General features: G+C 36.5%; 1 protein-coding gene across 1 annotated transcript in view; it reads left to right on the forward strand.

Annotated features, from left to right (window-relative positions):
- The window catches only part of Cbl (E3 ubiquitin-protein ligase CBL), a gene marked incomplete at its 3' end in the record, with an annotated part of 439,016 nt that overhangs the window by 236,094 nt on the left and 181,649 nt on the right, over positions 1 to 21,273 (forward strand). Inside the window, exon 8 of the mRNA XM_090412949.1 lies at positions 17,020 to 17,150. Coding sequence (XP_090269075.1) covers positions 17,020 to 17,150 — 131 coding nt within the window. The remainder of the gene's footprint in view (positions 1 to 17,019; positions 17,151 to 21,273) is intronic.

Genomic DNA, 21,273 nt, shown 5'->3' on the forward strand with positions numbered 1-21,273 from the left:
GAATTGCAATTTCACATGAATGCTTATGACAGATGTACCAACTTAGAAAAAAAAAAAAAAATCTTGCCAAAAGTGTTGCCACCTATGTTTGAGGCTGAGAACTTTTCAAACCACCCTCATAACTCTTAACCTTATTGAAAAATTGGAAACCTATAAGGGGTATATAGACCCAATTTTCTAAAAACATCCCACAATCTGAGGTAAGTAAAATTTCAACTTGTGGTTTGTCTGCATTCATTAATATGCTCTTGAAGAGATTTATCTTGATAAAGAAGCCATGAATAGTGACATTTGTTACACTAGATAGTTTTTTTCTTTTAGATTTTCCTTATGTTTTGCGAACAATTGGAGATTGTATCCTTAGGGAGATCATGTGGGAAATACTATTTTAGAGGACAGAGGTAGAAGGTATGAAAAAGGAAAATGGCAAAAATTTTTGATACGTTTGTAGTAGATCATGAATGCTGACCAGAAGTTTTGACCAGAGGTGTGTCTGCATTCATTAATATGATCTTGAAGAGGTTTATCTTGATAAAGAAGTCATGAATAGTGACATTTGTTACACTGTAGATAGTTTTTTTTTTTAGATTTTCCTTATGTTTTTTGAACAACTGAAGATTGTATCCTTAGGGAAATGACGCGGGAAATACTATTTTAGAGTACAGAGGTAGAAGGTATGAAAGAGGAAAATTACAAAAATTTTTGATAGTTTGTCGTAGACCTTGACTGCTGACCAGAAGTAACTTGCATGTTTATAGGTTTGAGGTGAAGTGGAGGAATAGCATCAGCGAGTTTGGCAGGACATTGTCCATGAAAATACGTGTAGAAGAGGCACAGTGGAAATATGTGTATCATGTAGTAGTAACTGGAATGAATCTGTAAGTGAGTCAACACCATTTAACTGAATCATACGAGATCTTATAGACCTCATCAATATTTAGTGTGGTTTTTGGTGCACTGTCCCATATGTGTGAACAATATTCTAAGGTATGGTAGATTTGCGATATGTATAGTGGTAGGAGTTTCACAGGTGATAAGTAATGTCTTAGCAGAAAAGCACAACCACTAGTTTCCTTTGGATGCAGAGGAGGCTCTTGATGTGTGTACTTATGCCAGAAGAGACTAGAAGTGTAAGTCTATCCAGGAAATAATTTCTGTGGAGATTTGTATATTGTAAAGGTGAGAGCCTCCAGCCAAAAGGCTGCGGGTTCGCAGTTCACAAACATCATGCCCACGGCAGATTTGTGATTGTCTGTGAAAGTACTAGCAGTGGTAGTCTGCTGTAGATGGCTTTGGTGTTAGATGATGAAGGTTGGTGGAGTAGTGAGACGAAGAGTTGTAGAGGCCCTGCATCGATGAGTTTTTGGACTCCCTGGAGGTGTGATGTAATGATAATAATAATAACAATAATATTAAAGTCATCATCTGGAATATACACATATCTAGAGAGAGAGACAGCTATAAAATTACATTTCAAACAGTATGCCAAAGAGACAATGATTTGATCAATCGTTATTCTCCTAACTAGTGGGGGGAAAAAAAACTACAAAGCAATATTCTATTTATGGCATCATCAGAGAACAAATTCATATAGATAGTTTTATTAAGCAAAAGTGGCATTCCTAATTTAACATGAGAGTTGTTATATTAGAGTTAAGATCCTGGATTACTGGAAGATCTTGAGATACATGTGCATTTCAAGGTTTGTTATAAGAAATAGATGAATGCAGCATATTGTCATCAGCACTGGAGATGAGATTTAAGGTTAGTGATAGAAAGTCATTTACAAATAGGGAAAAAGTATAGATCCTTAGTGTACTTCAGTTGGCAGTAGATGGCTTTGGTGTTAGATGATGAAGGTTGGTGGAGTAGTGAGACGAAGAGTTGTAGAGGCCCTGCCTTGATGAGTTTTTGGACTCCCTGGAGGTGTGATGTAATGATAATAATAATAACAATAATATTAAAGTCATCATCTGGAATATACACATATCTAGAGAGAGAGAGACAGCTATAAAATTACATTTCAAACAGTATGCCAAAGAGACAATGATTTGATCAGTCATTATTCTCCTGACTAGTGGGGGGGGGGAACTACATCAAGGCAATATTCTATTTATGGCATCATCAGAGAACAAATTCATATAGATAGTTTTATTAAGCAAAAGTTTTGTTCCTAATTTAGCATGAGAGTTGTTATAATTATAATTATTATTATTCAGGCCTCCATGTAGTCAAAAGACTCATCATGGGAGGTCCTCCTTCCTGAGAACATAAAGTCTGTCAAGACTCATCGAGGGGAGCCCCCCCCCCTCCAAGAAACACAAAGTCTATCATGCTACTCCTTAAACTCATTGACCGTTCTCGCTCCCACCACTCCATCAGGCAATGCATTCCACGGTCCAACCACCCTCCACACAAAGAAACCACTCCTTACCCTCTTGCTCACAGTTTCCTTTCGTAACTTCCAGGGATGAGAGTTGTTATATTAGAGTTAAGATCCTGGATTACTGGAAGATCTTGAGATACGTGTGCATTTCAAGGTTTGTTATAAGAAATAGATGAATGCAGCATATTGTCATCAGCACTGGAGATGAGATTTAAGGTTAGTGATAGAAGGTCATTTACAAATAGGGAAAAATTCTCATAGACAGGCTTATACATTGGTTATGCATTATTAAAACACTTAAGGAATAGAACAACGTAGTTAAGGATATAAATTAAATTAAACTTTAATAAATATTTTCCGATATTTCGGCAACGTCACATTGCCATTTTCTAAAGGAACTTACACAAAAGTTACGTGCACGTAGGCACTACAACACTGAAACTGGGAATGAAGAGATGAAACTATTGTTCTCCTAACAGTCCTGATGGTGCCCTCTAGTGGGCTAAGTAGGTGTTCTTGGCCGTTGGGCTGAAGGTCTGCAGATGTAGGCCTCCCAAATTTGGGGCAGTCGCATACAACCAAATTTGTTGAGGTTTGGAGAATTTCTTAGGGCTGAGGCTGATTCCATAAAGAGTCTTTCAAATTTGTATTTGCTACGGTGTATCACTGTAGCTTTCTTCCACCGTATTCTGTGGCGTGTATCCAGAGCATGGTCCGCAAGCCCAGAATGACTGTATTTGTGAAAACGGATGTGGTCCTTGTGTTCAGAAATTCTGATATTCGCTGTCCTGCCTGTTTGGCCAAAGTAAGACAGTTTACAACTGCAAGGGACCTGGTAAACACCAGGTAGGTCTAGGGGAAGTGGTTGGTCTTTAGTGGAGCAGATAAGGGATGCCAATTTTCTGTAAGGTTTGTAACAGGAGGTCAGGTCATGTTTTTTTAAGATTTTGGTAATCTTTTCCGAGGTGCCTTGGATGTAGGGAATGGTGATGGATTTAGAGTAATCCTTGTTGTGTGTGGGGGGAGGGGATCTGTGGTTTGTAGGTTCTAATATTTTTTGGATTTTTTGGGGGGTAGCCATTGGCTGAGAAAGTGTTGAGGATGTGATTTAGTTCAGTATTTAGGGCCAAGTCGTTTGAACAGATTAGTTTAGCCCTGTTGTATAGTGTTTTCACTACTCCATATTGTTGTGAGGGGGGGGGGGATTGTTGGTGAATGTATCTGCCTGTATGGGTGGGTTTTCTGTAAACTGAGAAAACCAAGGATCCATTAGGCTGGCGGGTGACTAGTGTGTCTAGGAAAGGGAGGCTGTTGTTTTCCTCTTTTTCCAGAGTGAATTTGATTCTGGGGTGTTGGTTGTTTAAGTGTGTTAAGAAGGAGAGAAGTGTTTCAGAGCCATGTGACCAAATAGCGAACACATCATCAACGTAGCGAAGCCATATGGTTGGTTTTTGTGGGGCAGAGGCTAAGGCTTTTTCTTCAAAGGTCTCCATAAAGAAATTGGCCAAGGGTGGGGAGAGTGGTGAACCCATGGCTGTCCCCTCTATTTGTTTGTAGAATTTTCCCTGCCAAACGAAATAGCCTGAGTTCATTGTGAACTGAAATAAGGCTGAGATATCGGGAGAAAATTTAGCTTGGATTAGCTCTAAAGTTTCCTTGAGTGGGACATTTGTAAATAAAGAGGACACATCAAAGCTGACCATTATGTCAGTATGTTGGAGTGTAAGGTTTTCTATGCTGGCTTTGAAATGGGCTGAGTTTTTTATGTGTGATGGTGTGTTGCCAGTATAGTGTGTGAGCTCTTTTGCCAAACGTTTAGCTAATTTGTATGTGGGGGAATCAATGCCATCTACTATGGGACGTAATGGCACATTTTCTTTGTGTATTTTTGGGAGTCCGTAAATACGGGGGGGGGGGTATAGAGTTAAACGGCTTTAATCTGTTGGTAACTTCTACAGGCCAAGAAGTGACTCTCTTAAGGAGCCTGTGAAGTTTTCTAATTTGAGAGTTGGTGGGATTGTAATTGATAGGGAGGTAAGTGGCCTGATCTAATAGAAGAGCATTCAGCTTACCTGTGTAGTCCTTTTGGTTAAGTACTACAGTTGCATTTCCCTTATCCGCTTTGGTGATAACTAATTCTTTATTATTCTTCATTTCCTGTAGAGCTTTATATTCCTTGTTTGATTATGTTGGTTTTTGGTGGTCTTGCTTTGGAAAGGACACAGGCTACATCCAGTCTTACACTGTTGGCGACTTGATGTGGAAGTTGGCGGATTCCGTGCTCGATCTGGATCATAATATCCTCACTAGGTATTTTATTGGGAGCAATGGCGAAGTTGTGTCCACGTGACAGCGCGTTGAGTGCTTCAGGCTTCAGGGTGACTGAAGAAAGGTTGATTACCGTGTTGGTAGCAGGTTTTGGAAAGACGGTAGAGTTCTTTTTTAATTTTTCGAACTTTTTCATCTGTCGGCCTCGTATTTTTTTAAATCAAACTCAGCCATAAGAAATTCTCCAAACCTCAACAAATTTGGTTGTATGCGACTGCCCCAAATTTGGGAGGCCTACATCTGCAGACCTTCAGCCCAACGGCCAAGAACACCTACTTAGCCCGCTAGAGGGCACCATCAGGACTGTTAGGAGAACAATAGCTTCATCTCTTCATTCCCAGTTTCTGTGTTGTAGTGCCTACGTGCACGTAACTTTTGTGTAAGTTCCTTTAGAAAATGACAATGTGACGTTGCCGAAATATCGGAAAATATTTATTAAAGTTTAATTTAATTTATATCCTTAACTACGTTGTTCTATTCCTTAAGTGTTTTAATAATAAATAGGGAAAAAGTATAGATCCTTAGTGTACTTCAGCATTTGGGGAAATCTAAGGAAGGAAGACATCTACTATCATATGCAGTAAGTGACCAAAGAGGAAATTTGTAAGTAGGCCTTTGTACCAGACCTGATCAAAGGCCTTGGAAATATCTAGTGGCCACATGATTTCATAAATGTTTCCAAAGCTTAGCTCCATGTATGGGTGGTATTGCCAACACCACCCATACGTGGGTGGTGTTGGCAATATCTGCTTTTGTTCTAGAATGGCAGAATCCATATTAGTAGTCACTAATTAAAAGTCCGGTTTCCGAGTGTCGAAGGAGTTGATTGATGATTATTTTCTCCATTGTTTTCAATAGAACTAAGTTGAATGCAATGGGAGAATAGTTTGGTTGCTAGCTTCTATTTCCTTTCTCGAGGATTGGTTGGATATATGCTAGTTTTTATTCTGAAGGGTAGAAGCCAGATGAATATGAGAGCTTGTAGACAACAGGGTGTATGTTAACTGCAGTTGGGGTGGAGGGGGATACCATCAGTACAAAAAGCTTTGTTTCTATTGAAGCTACTCAGAATTCTTCTGATGTCTTTATGACATAAGACTAGAGGAGACATGCACTCTGCAGTTCTTGGTAATGTTTAGGATACTTTGTGATAATCACCTGATGTAGTATTTGAAAGAAAAGAATGATGCCAGGAGGTCAGCTTGTGAAGTACGAGGACAGATTGAGAGAATGAAAATTGCAAAGCCTTGTAAATTGGAGGAGGGCGGGGGGATATGATTGAGACATATGAGCTAGTGTGGGGATGTTATCTGGTTGACATAGAGATTTTTCATAGAATGGGAGATGGGGGGGGGGGAATAGAACAAGAGGCCATCCCTGGAAAGTGTATAAAGAGGTGTGAGCAGAGGAGTGAGATGTTGCTTGCATGGAGAGTGGTTGGTGAGTTTACTTTGTAACCAAGTGAAAAAACTTTCTACAAAAAAAACATGCTAGATGTTTAATTAAAAGTAGAAAGGGTCAAGGATACATCCTTTGACTATTTGTATATCTAAAATATACAATTAATGCAATATGAATTTTGCATTAATTAAGCCTTGGCATCTTTCTGGTTCCCACTGATGATGTTTTAATAATGTTTGTCTTTTCTTCCTGAGAGCAGAATGGTTCTGCTCAGTGGCATGTTTTGCCCAATATTAATCAGTGCTACTGCTGAGTGTCACATCCTAGAGTGATTCTTCTCAGGAGTGATGAGTTTTATAAGTTTAATAATGATCCTATGAATGTCACTGAGTGAGATGTAGAGTGATCTTGTTTCACTTAATTTTGAGAGGGATACTCTTGCACTTTAACAGTATCTCAAATTGAAGAAGATAGAGCAGTTTAAAATAAAATGGATGACTAGAGAAATTGAACAGGAATTGCAGATTAAAAAGAGGTAGGTTATGCAAGGTGTAGAAAGGAAGAGGGTGGAAAAAAAGAGAGGAGACTGGTACTCCAATAGAATCCCAGAGTTTTCTTCACTACGTGGCCAGTAGGAAGAAAAATATTGTTGACAGATTATCATGCGGGATGGAGACATTAATTGGGTGACCAACGAGTAAGGAAGATGATATAATTGAACTGTTTAATGATCACTTTATTATGGTATTCCATTCTTATAAAGTAGGCTTTACTCCTAGAGAGATGAGGAGTGAAGGATTAGAAGTGAATGGAGAGGATTTATTCTGAATGAGTGATTCTTATTGTGATGTGGAATCATTGGGGTAGGATTCAGAAAAGAGTGACTAAGACAATATCAGGACTCTGGAATGCTGGCCTACGGAAGGAGGATGAAGAAATATGGATTGCAGAGTTTGCTGGCTAGGAGGGAAAGAGGTGAAATAAATAGAGACATTTAAGTTAGTGAGGGGATTTTATCGGTTTAATCCAGATACAAATGAAAATGATTGTCAGTTCAATGGTAATTAAACTTATAAAGATACCTTGTAAAGATATTTCTTTGGAATAATGAGATTTCCAATGGCATGTTATAGTACCGGGTTATGATACAAGAAACTGATGAGGCTAACGATCTTGGTGTTATGGTAGATAGGATTTGAAGTTCAAAGGTCACGTACCAAAAATTGCAAATACAACTCAGAGGATAATTGCAGTGTTGAAATGAACCTTGATATGTAAGGATATGGAAGTCATTTTGCCTCTTTATAAGTCCTTGATAAGACCCATTTGGACTATTGTGCACAGATTTGTCTCCTTGGTTCCAGCAGGAAGAAGCATGGAAAGGATGCAAAGAAGAGCTACAAATATTATTATTATTTGACACCTCCAGGGAGTCCAAGACTCATCAAGGGCAGTCACCTCCTCTGCAACTCTCTGTCTCTGCCACTGAACCTCATCCACCAACCACATCATCTACACCAACGCCATCTACTGTCTACCACTAGTACTAGAGTATAGATCATGAGGGCAGATTTAGAGTATGTGGACTACAAACTCTGGTTAACAGAATGGATGTTATTATTGTTATTATATGAGACCTCCAGGGAGTTAAGGACTCCCTGGAGGTTTCATATAATAACAATAATATTGTGAAGGGTATGAAAACAACCCAGAAAGTTGCTGCAATATTGAGAAGGATGTTGACTAGCAGAGAAAACAGAGTGTTAGTTGTTTAGTTCTATGAAGCACTGATCTGACCATATCTGGTTTGCTGTGCTCAGATCTGTCCAGAGAATTTGAAGGGGGGGGGGGGAGAAATTACCTTGGAAAGGTCGCAGAAGCAGATAATAAAGTATGAGGACTGTACAGGGTTTGTTATGAGGATAGACTGAAGGTGCAAACTAAGAGTTTGGCAAATAGAAGATGGAGGCATATGTGATTGAGACACTTAAGCTGTTGAAGGGTATTTACCATATTGACAATATGGTAGAACACGGGGCCATCCCTGGAAGTTACAAAAGGAAGTAGTAAGAGTATAAGAAGTTTTTGCAACATATAACATTTCATGCTACTTAGATGGCTTTAATTCTCCAACATTGTAACTGTCCTTTAATTCCATTCTTTCACTGACCCATGGTTTTACTATTAGCATCACATTACACTATATATGTCTTTATATAGGCATTTTCATGGATGCTACTCCACTGAACTGGTCACTTCTTTCCTCTAATCCTAACATGAGCAATTGCTATTCAACATCCATACACAATTCACTTCTAAAATTAACGTCCTCTTCTTTCATTTCATCAGTTTTTACTTTTGGAACAATCTTCCCTGTATCATTTTCCCTAGTGAATACAACCTTCAACCTTTCAAGATAAACATTAACAGATTCCTCTCTCTCAGGAACACATCCACAGCATAGCACTTTTGTGTTGTAGGGTTGACATTAAAAAAAAAAAGTTCAGTTGCAAAGCATTCGCTTTCGTGAGGCATACTTTTCAGGCTGTCTTATGCAATGCTTAGGAACATGAAAGAGAATCGGCAGCATGTTTGACTTGGTTATTCATCAGGAGTCTCAGCATGCATGAACACAATTCCTAGTGAGTGGATAAAACAGCAAGATAACTGTTATACAGTGGTAAAGCTAGAAATAGTTAATTGGTTTAGACCAGGGGTTGACAATCTTTTTGGATTGAAGAGCCATTTTTAAAATTATATCTGTTAAAAAAAAATTTAGGGAGCCACATGCAGTGATGAGCAACCAATAGTCTGTGGGTTGTATGCGGCCCCCTCAGGTTTTTTGTGTGGTTCATGGTGTTCATTTTGTATGGCAGAATTAGTATATTTTAATTAAAAATCTATTTTATTTTATGAATGTTCATTTTTACATGTGGATTTATTTGTGCAGGTTAAAAAATTGAAATATTGCTAAATAATGGAAAATAAATTAATACTTTCTTATCAAAGAGAAAGACAATATTCTTTATGCGGATTGAACCCAGTATTTGATTTACTATTTAATTGCTCATCACTGCTTTAAATTTAGAAACTACATTGAAAAATATTATAATTAAATTATTTATTCAGTTTTTTTACAGTAACATGTTATCATACTTATAAAACACAGGGGTGGCATGTCACACGAAATTATATGATATTTTTAAATATTAAATAATAAAACAAATATTGCTCTCCTTACAAAAACATGTGTATAAAATCCAATAACATACCTATTTCTTTAATTTTTTTTTTTAAATTTAAAATATCTTCTTAGTGCGACTTTTGCTGTTGAACTTCTTGGGATAGTTTCTCAATATGCGGCGATTATGCCGTAATTTTCATTTTCAATCATGATGAAAGACTCATGTTGTTTAGTAGGTTTCTCAACTTTTTTTTAATAAAATTCATATTAGAAAATATTTGCTCACAGAAATATGTCGATCAAAATCGATAGAAGTCCAAATGTGTATGTTTGAAATCACCGAATGTAAGTGTCTGGTAAACAATTTCACGTGTCAAATACAATCTGATCTTGCTTTTTAAGATCTTCTATTTCAGACCATTTTTTTGTATTGCAAAGGTAGATTTTTCTGTCTTTCCAACTCCTCCGGGTCAGCTTTAAGATTTCTAAATTTTGAATTCCACAAATCCTGGGTTTTCCGGTCCTTTAACTGAAGTTGAAATGCAGCCTCATCAATTCCAGCAGAAGGTGAAAAATTTAATTCGGCAGAATTAATTTCAAGTGGTCACAATAAAAATGACATAGTTGCCTTGTTCTTTCTAAATTCCTCAAATCTCCCATTAAATGCAGATCACACATTTATCACAATTTCTTTGAAAAAGGTTAAATTTATGGAATTATCAGCTTGTTATTGTTGATATTTCTTCAACGTAGGAAAATGTAATAATGTGCCTTTCTCTAAGTCTGTCGCAAACAAATATAATTTTTGTTCATACGAAATCACTTCTTCTAAAAGCAAAACTGCTGTATTTCCTTTTCCCTGTAGTTTGTTATTTAGTGTGTTTAAATGGAAAGTCATATCCACCATAAAGTAGAATTTTTGTAAAATGTAAATAGAATGTAAAGAAGGATTATTGCATATGATTTCAAAGAGTTCAAATGAAAGTATTAATTTTTTCAGCATCGCATGTACTATTTTCGATTGTAAAATATCCTTGACTTAATGTAAAATGTCCTTAATTTATTGCAAATGCTAAATTTAGGGTTTTTAGTTTCTAATTTAATAAATAACATTAATTTTGCATTATTCAAAAATAGATTCTTTAATAAAGAAAAGAGCCGCAATTATTCATTCAAAGAGCCGCAGGTTGCCGATCCCTGGTTTAGACCATTCAGAATCTGGATTAGTTATTAAGGTGTTGGCGTGGCTTAACAGAATCTGCATCCAGAGGTGATTGAAATGGGAATGCACTTTATCATATGTACAGGACAATATAGCTCTGTTAAAATTTGGTCTTTCATGCAATTTGCAGACATTTTATAACACCAACAGTTGATTAAAGGGAACGCAAAGGAATAAGTATGCAGAATTGGCTTCTGAGGTAGTAGTGACTGAATGACAAGTATCAGAATAATATAGAGGTGCTGAGTCTAGTAGGATAAGAGGATGGTCAAGGGGGGGGGTGTCACAGGACTGTATATAATATATATATATATATAAATGTTTTTTTTTTTACCTTGGGAATAATGTATATTAGGGTTACCAAGTAATTTTATAAACTTGGTTATTTTACTCCTAATCCCAAGTAAGCAAACAGTTAAGTTTGCACCTGAAATGTAGTTCAAGTCTAAAGGTGGTGCAACACCAGGGCAACTCATTGTAAAGGTGGGTAAAGCTCTGATCACTATTCTTAGTATTTTCCATAATGTAAAGCACATCTCACTAAGAGATGTATACTGCAGCAATATACATTATGGGTGGGGTCATACATTGCAGTATACATCTCTTAGTGAGATGTGCTTTACATTATGGAAAATGCTAAGAATAGTGATCAGAGCTTTACCCACCTTTACAATGAGTTGCCCTGGTGTTGCACCACCTTTAGATTTGAACTATGTTTCAGGTGCAACCTTAACTGTTTGCTTACTTGGGATTAGGAGTAAAATAACCAAGTTTATAAAATTACTTGGTAACCCTAATATATATATATATATATATACAGGGTGTTCGGGATAAATTTGACAGTTTCGTAAGGAAAAAGAAAATCTTCTTTGTATCTATTAAATTTAATGAATTGACAAAAAAACATTACAGGCAGAGTTAATTACAATACTATCAACAAGATTTACTCAAAATAACCACCATTAGCATCGATCACAGCTTCAATTCTGCTTCGGAACCTCAAACAAGCTGATGCTACAGTCTCCCTGGGAAGGGCCGCAAAAACTGTTTTAATTTTATCCATTAACTGGGCTTTTGTATTACTGGAAGTGCGATTGGTGTCTTTTTCAACTGCGCCCCATACAAAATAATCCATGGGGTTAAGGTCTGGGGAGTTTGGAGGCCAAACATTTGGACTGGTGAAGTCGTAGAAATTTTCAGACAACCATTTTTGACTTTTCCCAGAGGTGTGGCAAGGGGCCGAATCCTGCTGCCATACATACGGCCTACCATTGGCTACCCTTGTTATCCAGGGCTTGACTACAGTTAGCAACTCCACGAACAAAGCCCGAATTCCAATGCCAGGGTTCTTCAACACCTGTTCCTGCAGATTTGCGAGGAATTCTGCTGTACGAACGCAATCAGATCGTCTGCTAGGGATCTTTCTTCTTGCTACATCCTCGTAGTCACCATTGCAAGTCTCTAGTTCATGCCTGATTGTTTTTACTGTATTCAGGGAGCATTGGGCAGCAGTCGTAATATCCTTATTTTGATGGCGGGCACGAATCATCATGATACAAGTTATTCTCTTCCATGATTCAGGTGGGTTCCAGCTATCCATCCTTTCTGACATCTTGTATATGAATGAAGAAGGGTCCAAACTTTTAAATGAAGAGAAGTGTGTGTTAATACATGTAACTTACGGAAAAATATAATTAATTATAAATATGTCAAATTTATCCCGAACACTCTGTATATATATATATATATATATATATATATTATGGAATGTGTAGTGACGCTTAGCTTTGTACAGCTTATTGATGTATGGAATGAATTTGATAAACTAATGGGCTTATATACATATGTGCCTGATGGAACTACATTTTACTGGTTTTGGAGAGAGTGTGTTTAGTGAGAGTTTGAAAGTGCAAAACCAGGGAAACTATTTAGGGGGGATGGGATGTGATCAAGCATGTGTCTGGCCATCCCTGTGATAAATCAGCTTGTGTTCAGAAATTATTACACAATGCTGAAAATGAATTCACAGGTTTCTGATTTGAATTGGTTGATATGCATGTACATGAATGCAAAAAGTATCAGGAATAATGGAGAGGAGTTTTTGACATTGGTTAGCTCAACCTAGCCAAAAATTATAGGCATCAGTGAGACTTGGTTGACAGAGGCCAATAGGACAAAATATATTGTTTGGTACTGCTATAGACTACGGGGTCCCCAGGAAGATGCCATGTTTGTCAGATTAACACAGTGAGTGTAGGCCGATCAATTATTATGGGAAATTTTAACTATAGGGACATTCCCTGCTTGGAAAGAAGTCTGGACACTCCCCATGGGCAAGGTTCATCATGCCATGTAACAAGTCACATGTTTATAGCTGGTATAAATTGGAGGAATATGATGCTCCCAAGTCAGTGTCCAGGCAGAATGGCTGTGGGAAGAGAACTGACGGAGTTTGAAAGAGGCATTGTGATAGGATGCCATATTGCAATTTGCCAAACAGATAGGATGCCTATCTGTTTAGCTAGATTGTGCCATCCCAAGACAGCAGTCAGTGATACCAATACTGAGATGGAAGTGCTACCTGCAATGGACGGCCCACATTCACCAAATATGACCATAGGATGCTATGAAGGATAATATGTAAAAACTGTCATTCATTGGTTGACACATGGAATGGAGTTCCGAAAATTGACTGAAACACAAATCAGCACAAAGACATTCAGAACTGAGGTTCAAACGTGGGTTTCCATGGTAGGACCACAATATGCAAGCCCCACATTACTCGAACCAGTATGTAGCATCATCTACACTGGTTCGAAGAATGTGTACACAGGGGGACGTGGAAACTTAGAAATCTGTGTTATTGAGTGATGAATCACGCTACACAATCTATCAAGCAGATGGACAGGTGTGGAGGATGCCCAGTGAACATTTCTTACCATAGTGCGTGTAACCCCAGCTATGAAATATGGAAGTGGTGGTGTGGTTCTGTTTATCCTGTTTTGGCCCTAGTCCTCTGTTTGTTTACTACAGACATTGAACTCTGAGAGATGTCTGAACATTCTGGACAGTGCAGTGCCTTCTACTTTGTGCCATCTCTATGGAACTGAGTATGTCACCATGACATAAATCTGCTGATGCTGTAATTGCGTGATTTGTGGACATGTCACCACACTTGATTGGCCTCCACAGAGCCCTGATCTCAACCCCCATTGAACATTTGAGGGATGAACTGGGGCCTTCAGCTAGGTCAAAGGACATCTGTCCCACAACAGTCTTGGATCTCATTACATGTCTGCAGGAAGAATGGTCCAAAATTTCTATTGACTGCTATCAAACACTTGTGGAAAGTATGTCCCATAGGATTGCTGCAGTTAATGGAGGTCCTACATCTTATTAAGATGGCCACTGTGGCTGTTGACTGCTTTCCAAGCAGTGCAGATGATTTGGAGGGAGGTTGGGGACATGGCAAGATACATAAAACAGTATGTTATAGAAGAAGCAGGGGGGGGGGGTTGAGGATTTTGGATGTGATAATAGCATCAGAATATATATCCAGAACCAAGGTAGGCACTCTGCCTGCAATTGGGGAAGTTGCCAAACGTGGAATTTTCTTTCAAGTAAGGGTTTATGTTTAATTATAAAGCTTTTTGTTATGACAGATTTAGGAATCATCTTGGAGCAGTGCCATGGTTTGAGAAGCTACAAGGAAATAATGTCAGTATTACATGGGAAGTGATCAGAGGTTGTTTGAGAGAAGCAGTATCAGACTGCATACCCAATATTAGAAGGATAAACCAAGTGGAAATTAAATGCATGAGTAGAAATGTAAAACAAGCTGAAAAAAAAACTGTGCAGGGAATATAAAGAAAAAGGTGATCACCATACTCATAAGCAATACAAAATGCAAGCAATAAAGGTGACTGACTTAGTTTGGTAAGAAAGGGCAAATCCGGTTACAAGAGAAAATTAGCTAATTAGGCCAAAGTAAACTGAAAACAGTTTTTTGTTGTTGCTGTTATGTAGCAAGTTAGAGAAAAAATAATTATGGTAGAATGCCTTCCTACCATCAGCATTGTTTAAAGTCTTTGTTTAAATGACAGAGGGGGGAAAAAACGTCGAGTTTTGCCGAGTGATCATTTTTCAAAGGTATCTAGGTGAAGATTTTGCAGTTGGTGATGTGACAGAAATGCATATCGAAATTGAGGTAGATGAACAGGAAGTGTTTGATATATTGAAAAAAATGAATATTTACACCGCATTGGGACTGAATGACATATCAGCCCGTGTACTATGTGAATGTGCAAAAGAATTGGCATTGCATCTGATGAAATTGTTCAATCTAAGTCTCAGCCCTGGCATTTTTTCAGCAGAGTGGAAAGAGGGTAAGTTAGTTCCATTGTATAAAGGTAGCTCTAAGAGAGAGAGAGAAAGGTAGCAAACTACACACCAATTAATATATCAGGAGTGGTTAAAGTATTGGAAAAGTTGGTTAATGGTAAAATCAAACAGTGGATGGACAGGGATGCATATTCTATAGTGGGTGACATGGCTTTGTAAAGGGTAGGTCCTGTTTTAGTAATTTATTCATATTTTATAGTAAAGTTAGCTAACTGACATTACTATATTTACTATTTATATTTACTTTTTTTTTTTTTTTAAGCTAACTTATCTTACAGTAAAGTGACAGCTGAAGAAATAAAGAAATGGCTAGACCATGATATTGCTGGAGTTTGCAAAGGCATTTTGCAGGATACCACATGGAAAACTATTCCAAAAGTTGGAGCAAATGGGAAAGGATATGAAGCTAGTGCAATACCTCAGGGTTCTGTACTAGGGCCACTACTGTTTAATTTGTATATCAATGATATAGGGAAAGATTTTGCATCATCAGTTGTTTGCAGATGATGCAAAACTGGGGAGAGCAATAGTTGATAAAGGTGATGTAGATATTGATTTAAATAAATTGGCATTGTGGTCTAAGAATAATGATTATCATTTTAATGTTACAAAATGTAAGGTTATGCACTCCAGTTGAAAAGGTTTCATATGGTGTATCATATTGATGGTACTGGATTGCAGGAAATTGATGAGACTAGGGATTTGGGGATAATGGTGGATAGAGAGTTGAAATTCATAGGGCATATCGCAAAAGCTGGTAAAATTGTTGGTTGGTTTTGGGAGAATGATAAAATGAAAAGAAGTTTGTTTGGGGAGAATGATGAGGATTATCTGGAATTGTGGTGGGTTGGTGAACATCTGTTATTGGGTAAAGTGAAGTTTTACTGGTGGTCATTTTAATGTCAAATTGGTATCTTCCAGAATTTTGCAAATTGATACAGTCATACTTGTTGAGATGAAGTCAAAGAGACTGTTTTTTGGAGTCATCAGCACCTGTAAAACATTTCCCATACCCGAACAAGCATGTCTGTATAATTTTTCCAAAGATTTCTGGTAGACAGTCAGTTTAAATCAGATTCTTGTGAAACTTCTCTTTACCATCAATAGAATGGCATCAAATTTATTTCTTTATGTTGTTTGTTTGTGCTCTGATGATGCCGAATATAAACAAGCAAAATATTACAAGCTAAGTCATTAAATATATGTCTTAATTTTTGTTTTTTAAATTAAACTTCAAAAAAAAATCAAGGTGGTTTTATTTCTGTTTATAGCAAAATGGGAGCTATCATTTGCCTTAAAATAAAATCCTGAAAATTAGTAATAATTATTTGATTAATCAGCTGAGATAAACTAAAGACTGTGATAAATTGATTTTATGTCGTTAGATTTTAAAAATCCCCCTAGGAATTATCGACAGTGACTATATTATCCATATATTATAGCCATACTGAAGGACAAGAAATGAGGGCATTAAGGATATGTTTGAAGTTTTACATGAAATCGTTGGTAAGGATAGGTGAAATTGGCCAACTATACTAGAGTGTTGGAGTGGCAAAATTATGTTGGCTATAAATATTTTGTAAGCTTAATCCACCTAATGTTAATAATTATTGCTTTATCGTATGATTCAATTCTTTTGCACATAATGACTTCCTAATTTAAATCACCTGTCAGCTTTCTAATTTTGACTAGCTTGATCCTGATGACTAGCCTTGGCCATACTTGAGAACAGTAGTGTAATCTTATAGTAGTCAAATTGCACCACATGGGCTACTAAATGAGTCACATTTTTCAATTTTCTGTTTTAAAATTTTCTGCATTATTCTACTTAAGTGTTTCTGTGATAAAATTCTTTTGATAAAAGAAAACTATTTAAATTTTTGCTTTCAAACAATTTGATATATGATGAGAACAAGCATGCGTTACTTAAAGCATGTCTGTTTTCTTATAGAAAATAAGAATTTCAAACAATAGTTTTTTTTTTTTTTTTTTTTTGTTTTTGTTTTATGAAATGAAGTGAGTTGGTAGCAGATAACTCATATAACACATAAAAATTAATTCATCAGCATCTTTTCTCCTTATACCTTTATTTTACAGTCAAACAGTCGTTCTCCTATGGTATCCCCCCGAGCCTCTCCTCAAGCAAACAGAAGACCCCCTTCTAGTGTTCCTCCCCTTGTTCCTCCCCGCCGTGCTTCACCTGGGCAATCTCCAGGAACTTCGCCACGGTTAGTGCCTAATTTTTATTTGTATCCAGGGACCTTAGTTGGTTCTATCATAATTTTCTTCACATTTTATGTGATTTTGTTGACATAATCATTGGAAGCTATCAGTATTTCCAAGATGTTCATTTTTTGTAAATATCAGGAAGTGAATTTATTACGTTATCAGCTGGCATTTTGTAAAGTTTTTTAATAATAAAATATCACATACTTATCTTCAGTTAGAACAATAAAGTCTGTATTATAATGTATTGAAATATACATTATAATATGCACATACTGCCACCTCCTAGCATAGGTTAGAGAAGGGAGGGAAAAACTGAACAGAAAATTGAAGATTATAATCATGTATACTGAGTTGAGTTTGTGAATAATGTTTTCACATAATTTTAATTTTTTCATCTCTCTCAATAGGTGGAGGTGGGGAGGACTTGAAGTACATTTTTAGGATACTTTGTTCAACTGTGGATACCCAAAAGTCTGATATCATCAATAATGTTATTTGTTTTCATTTGTCTTTTACTCGCTTCACTTATTTTTTACTCATTTGTATTAGTCGTGGTTTTCATGTTGGTAACTTGTAAATGTTTCACATTTTTTGTGCCTTGTGTGAATTGTCATGCTAAAATGCTTTGTCTGTCAGTCATCCAAGCAGGGGGAGGAGGCATGAACTCTATTTTAGTTGTAAGATTGGATAAGGTATTGTCATCTCTTGTATATTTGAACTTCTTAGAACCTGGCTAAATAGGCTTTATTAAATGCTTTCAGCATTTTACTTTTACTTCTAGACTGTTACTTCTTCTAACAAATGCATTAAGCATTACTGTAAAGTTTATATATGTGGTAGTATAGTATTCAAATTTATCATCAGTCAGAAAGATTTGTTTGACAGATGAATTTTACACGATTAGAGTGAAATTTGTGCATAATGTAATAACAAAGCTTGCATGTTTACCAGCAGAACATTAATATGATATTGATCAGCTTTTTGAATCACCTTACATAGTCTCCTTTGCAGACCCAAACATTATCACATCTAGGTCTGAATTTGTCAAAAGAGATCACTCTGAACTTATTATTTGTGGATTGAATTGTCAAAATATAACAAATCAATAAAAAAGTTAGAATATAACAAATCAATAAAAAAAGACATCTTAATTGTGCAAGTGTCAAAAAGACTTTTTACTATTTTTTTTTTATTTCCCTCAAGACATTTTAGTGTACTTTAATAATGTAGTCTCCTCTCATGGACCCTTACTAAAAGCAGTCATATTGTTCCAGACAGAGCTGATAATACCTCAATTTCCATCCTACATACCATGATTTGAATCTTTTTTTTGTGAAGATCTTTAGCTTGTGGATGATTTTAATAATCTAGCGATATAGCTATCATATGTAGACTCTTTTTGAGGCTATGCATGCACCTTGCCAAACATATTCTATATGATAAATATTCTAACATCTCTGCACTAAGGTAAGTGATTACACTTTTTTTCTGCTGATTGTAGTTGAGCAACATTAAATTGTTCTCTTCTGAGTGAGCACATGTTGCAAGTCTGTGAAAAAAAAGCTGAAAAAGTACCATATGTGTGATCTCTAGTGCAAGGTTCCCTGATTATCTGATACCAACTCATGGTACTAGTGTGCTATAGGTTTACAGTCTTTCACGAGTAAAATTATCATTTTTATATATATATATATATATATATATATATATATATATATATATATAAAAGGAGGGTACTTATTTACTGGTTCTTCAGAACTGAGTTTGAAAACTTTTCTCTGTAATGGAAATGAATATTGATTGTGGAATACTGATTATGAAGACAGATTGAAAATTTGTAGACTGCAGACATTGGTTGGTTGGTTTGAGAATGTAGTTTAATGTACCTGAGTGGAATGACAAACATGTTTCCAAGATGATTTTATCCAGTTCAGCTTTAAAAACAGGAGAAGGAGGGATGATATGATTGAGACTTACAGAAAGGTCATACAGGATTTCAAATGATAGAATTTTTCAATTTATGGAGGGTGGGAAAAGGACAAGAGGGCATCCTTGGAAGCTGAGAATGAATGCCACTAAGAAGGGCTAGATTTTTCTCTCATATGGTGGTGCATGATTGGAATGGATTGCCATTGGATGTTGTGAGTGCAAGCAATGTGAAGGAATTCAAGAATAAGTATGATAGCTGGTGAATGTAGTATGTGGCCTCCCTCGATGAGTTCCTAACTCCCTAGAGGTCTCTCTTTATAATAATACATTTCTCCTTTGTTTCTGATACTGTATGCTATTTATATGAAGACTCATATGAGCCATAGACTATGTTGTGAAATATATTGTTATTTTTTCCTATAGCTCTCCTATTTCTTATTACATTAGTTGGTTGGTTTGAGAATGTAGTTTAATGTATCAGAGTGGAATGACATATTTCCAAAATGGTTTTATCCAGATCAGCTTTAAAAATACTTTATTATTTGTTTACAAAATTAAATAATAATAATAATAATAAAAAGATGCAATCCAATAATTCATCATCATCATCATCATCAAATTCCTGCCATGTACCCTCAAGGGGTGTACAGGATATGACAGTACTACATGAAAAAATTACATCATTACTAACTTCCTACCTACAATTTTCCTCCAAATCAGTCTGTTACTTGTCAAGACTCCAACATTATCAGATCTTATATTTCTATCGTCTAAGGCACTTTGTACTGTATCAATCCACCTATATCTTGGTCTTCCTCTGGGTCGTTTTCCTGCCAACCTGGCAGAGAACACTTGTTTTGCTAATCTTTCCTCTCCCATTCTATTTAAGTGACCATACCATCTGAGATTAGCTCTGCTAACGCATTCCTGGATGCTGACAATGTCAAGTTCTTTCCTAATATCCTCGTTTTTAATATGATATTGCATTGATGCCATCTGTTCACACCTCTAATCTTTCTCAGGACTCTCATATCTGCGGTCTCTAGTCTTTGGTCAAGTGTTTTACTTCTGACCCAGCTCTCAGATCCATAAGTTAAAATTGGTTTGAACACAGTCTTGTATACAGCTAATTTAGTGTTCCGACTAATTTCTTTCTTATTCCATATGAATTTATTCAATTGACTTCCCACGATACCAGCTTTGCTGATTCTGTTGTCTATTTCTATATTTAGTTTACCATCTTCAGTAAAAATTGTGCCTAAGTAGCTGAAATGTTTTACTTGTTCCACAGATTCTCCATTCACAACACAGTTGACATTTTCAATGATTCTGCCTATTTTCATTGTCTTTGTCTTTTTATTGCTGACCTTCATACCATATCTATTACAATAGCTATTCAATTTAGTCAGAGAATCTTGCAGACTTGTAGCGGATTTATTTAGAAGTATAACATCATCCGCATAAAGCAAAGAGCTGACATTAACATCTCCAATTTTGATATCAGGTTTAATACCACTTTCCTTCATAATGTGATCCATATAGATAATGAATAACAGAGGGGATAATGTACATCCTTGTCTCACACCAGATTTAACATTAAACCATCTTCCTGTACTTCCTTCAATTCTAACTGCTGACTCACAACTCAAATAAAGACTAAGTATTGCTTGATATAATGCCCCATTGACACCATATAACTGCAGCGTATTGAATAGCTTCTCTCTTGGCACCTTGTCATATGCCTTTTCCAAATCGACAAAACTTAAATACAGATCTTTGTTATATTCCCATGCTTTCTCGACTATTTGTCGTAAAGTGAAGATCTGATCCTGACAGCCTCTATTTGGCCTGAATCCAGCTTGTTCTTCACCAAGCTTTTCTTCCACAATTCTTCTCAACCGTTTCTCAAGTATACTTGCATAGATCTTGCCAGGAACACTCAGTAGGGAAATACCTCTGTAATTCTCACATTCAGTTTTATTTCCCTTTTTATATATGGGTACTATGAGAGCTCTACTCCAATCATCGGGAATTCGTCCCTCTGTCCAGGCTTTCTGAACTATGCAGTGCAGCCACTGTAAGACTCTTATACCACCATACTTCAGCATTTCTGGTCGAATATCATCTACTCCTGCTGCCTTTCCACATTTCAAGCCTTTGATGGCTTTTTCTACTTCAAGTATGGATATGTAT

The sequence above is a fragment of the Typopeltis vanoorti genome, chromosome 23, assembly GCF_054136105.1.
Source record: "Typopeltis vanoorti isolate ZY-2024b chromosome 23, IOZ_Tvanoo_1.0, whole genome shotgun sequence".
NCBI classification, from domain to species: Eukaryota; Metazoa; Arthropoda; class Arachnida; order Uropygi; family Thelyphonidae; genus Typopeltis; species Typopeltis vanoorti.